Source organism: Tupaia chinensis, unplaced genomic scaffold, assembly GCF_000334495.1.
Source record: "Tupaia chinensis unplaced genomic scaffold, TupChi_1.0 Scaffold000515_1, whole genome shotgun sequence".
Lineage (NCBI taxonomy): Eukaryota > Metazoa > Chordata > Mammalia > Scandentia > Tupaiidae > Tupaia > Tupaia belangeri.
This window is the reverse complement of record NW_006160028.1, coordinates 8,291,243-8,293,923: the sequence shown is the minus strand read 5'-3', so window position 1 is coordinate 8,293,923 and position 2,681 is coordinate 8,291,243. Positions and strand designations below refer to the sequence as shown.

The 2,681-nt window shown below is 54.4% G+C and overlaps 1 protein-coding gene across 1 annotated transcript in view; it reads left to right on the top strand.

The window, feature by feature from the left end:
* The first annotated feature begins 281 nt into the window (after positions 1-281).
* The window catches only part of MUC20 (mucin 20, cell surface associated), a 9,337-nt gene continuing 6,937 nt past the window's right edge, over positions 282-2,681 (top strand). The window contains exon 1 of the mRNA XM_006156806.1: positions 282-438. Within this exon, the coding sequence (XP_006156868.1) occupies positions 363-438 (76 nt within the window). The 5' untranslated portion in view covers positions 282-362. The remainder of the gene's footprint in view (positions 439-2,681) is intronic.

Genomic DNA, 2,681 nt, shown 5'->3' with positions numbered 1-2,681 from the left:
TAAAAGATGGGGTGGGATAAGGCAGGGGAGAGGGATGAAGCACAATCTTGTCACAACCCCACACCTCCCTAGCTGCAGGACTGAGGGGTGAGTAGAACCCTGGAAATGATTCTGTATCTTCAAAGCCGCCTTCAGAGAGGAGAGGTCCCTGGGCAAGGGGCAGGAGGCTTAGCTTGCAGACAGCCCTGGCCCGCCAGCTCTCAGCCTGCAGTTTCTGATCACCTGGCTGCATCCTGGAAACGGCCCAGTCACACCTGGCTGGCAGCTTGCCCCTCCTCCCTGGGTTGAGGAAGCAGGAAAAGGTGGCAGTGAGCGGCAGCAGGCAGGTCTGCAGGGCAGTGGTGGCCAGCGTCCCGGCTAGGATGGGCCCTCTCTGGGGCCTGGCTCTGCCCCTTTTCTTCTGCTGCTGGGAGGCTGGGGTCGCTGGGAGTTCTACAGGTAAGGAGGCCAGAGGGGCCCTGCAGGCTTCTCCCTGACCAGTCTCTGGGGTGAGTTTCCATGCGGGCAGCCCTTGGTGGGAGATGCTGGGCTCTTGGGTTAACCAGAGTGAATCGCAGGCCATCTGTGAAGTTGTGTGATTGCTGATAGAGCGCTTGCACATGGCCCCTGTGTCAGCCTCGGCACACGTGACCCTGCACACACACGGGTGAACTTGGGAGGGCTGCGAGCTGTGAGTTGGTCTGGGTGCGTGTGGACTGTGCGTAAGTGGGGTGGGAGACCGGGGGCAGGGAGGTGCCAGCTGGTGCCGAGTGTGCCTAGAGCTGAAGAATGTGGCTTAACAAGGTCCTGACTCCTCCAAGTTTGTTACTGGATTTTCTGCAAACTACATTTTTTGTGTGAAAAGCCTGGCTGTCACTGACTGCCTGGGAAGGGTGGGTTCTGAGAGAGGCAGAGCTTTTATGAAAGCAAGGATCTAACACTGTCACTGGTAGGAACTGTCTAAACTTGTCACACTCATTTAAAAAACAAAACAAAAACCCCACAAATCTTAGAGTAGTTGTAGGGTCACACAAAATCGTGTGGAATGTGTAGTGAGCTCCCATACAACCCTGTCACAACGTCCTCCCGCCATCAACAGGGCTCGCAGAGCCGTGCATTCGTTACGACTGATGGACCTACACCGGCACATCCTCATACGCCCTCCCTGGGAGCCTCCCGAGACCCCTGTGGGATGCGTGCTATTCTTACCATGCTCACCCCACCCCTATAAAGGCAAAGACACTGAGGCTTATGGGGAGTAAGCAAACGCAAATCCAGAGCTAGAAATTGATGCCACACACGCTAACCAGTGGACCATACTGCCCTCACCAAGCTTGCACGGCACGTTTCCCACTTAATGTAATCCTCATAACCCCATGAACTAGGTACTGTAAATCCCATTTTATCACTGAGAAAATGTAGGGAGACTTGGTCAGGGTCACCCTGTCGGCAGGCAGCAGAGAGGAGGGAGTCACCCCCAAGGTCCAAAGTACATAGACTTTCCTCGCCACTGGATTTGAGGAATGCATCAGGAGAGCTGGAACATTCTAGAGCTGGGGGAGGGGTGGGCTTTGCTCTGTTTGAGAAGACAGCTCGCAGGTGAGCGATTTGGGTGAGGGGTTGTGACAGTCCTGGAGATGAAGAGGCTGTGGGTTTGGGGCACATGAGGGGGTTCCACAGCAGAAATGACACCCCAGGGCTCCTGGAAAAGGAAGAAAACGCATCAGGTGAGGTCGGGGTCAGCCTCTCAGAGTGGCGCTATTGGGCTTCAGGCCGTGTGGGCTGAGGCAGAAAGGCTCTGCATCTACTGTGGGGGGAACAAGGGGGCTCAGAGGAGTAGCTCAGGCTCGGAAGTGAGAAGAAGGCACTATGCGAGGCAAGCCCGGCAGTCCCTGTGAAAGCGTGACCTGTGTGTGCAGCTGGGCCGCACTGAACACGGAAAGGGAGGGGGCGCTCCCGCCAAGTGGCCTGATGTGCGCGTGGGCTGCAGCCTGAAATTCTCCCGGGGCTTTCAAGGGCCTCGTCAGGAGGGCATGACGGGGGAGGGTGCTTAGTAACCACTTGTATACATATAATTCACCTTCTCTTTGGTCCTTGCCACCTTGGGCAGGCAGGGATTGAGCCCTCCTCCCCAAGTGAGGCCCTGGAGGCTGGGAGAGGTCTAGTGACTGCCCTGGCTGGTGGAAGGCACAGCCAGGATTTGAACCAGTGGATCTTCTGACTCCAGAGCTAGTAGCGGTGGCACAACTGAAGCTGCAACCTAGTCTCTGGGCTCCTACTCCATCCATCTGTGAGGTCCCCAGGGGGACAAGCTCTTTTATGTCCTTGGGCTACTTTTGGGCCAGAGGAGCTTAGTAAAGACCATCTCAAACCATCAGAACACCACAAAAGAGGGTTTGTATTTTAATTTTTTTGATTCTACCACACTTGGCTTTTTTGGAGTGGGCCAGGAATTGAACCGGAACCTCCCATTTGGCCTCAGCCTGCTGGGTAGCGGTGTCACGTGGCAACATCAACCAGTCTGTCCTATCACAACTGGGGCGGTAATACATTTTTAGCACATGTTTTAAATATTGTATGAGAAATGCCTGCACTAAAGAATTATTAGTTGACTGGAATGCAAGTTCAATTTTACCTATGTGTCCTGACTTTTTTTTTTTACTTTGCCAGAAGGCAATGTACTCAAGAGAGACAAAACGGGG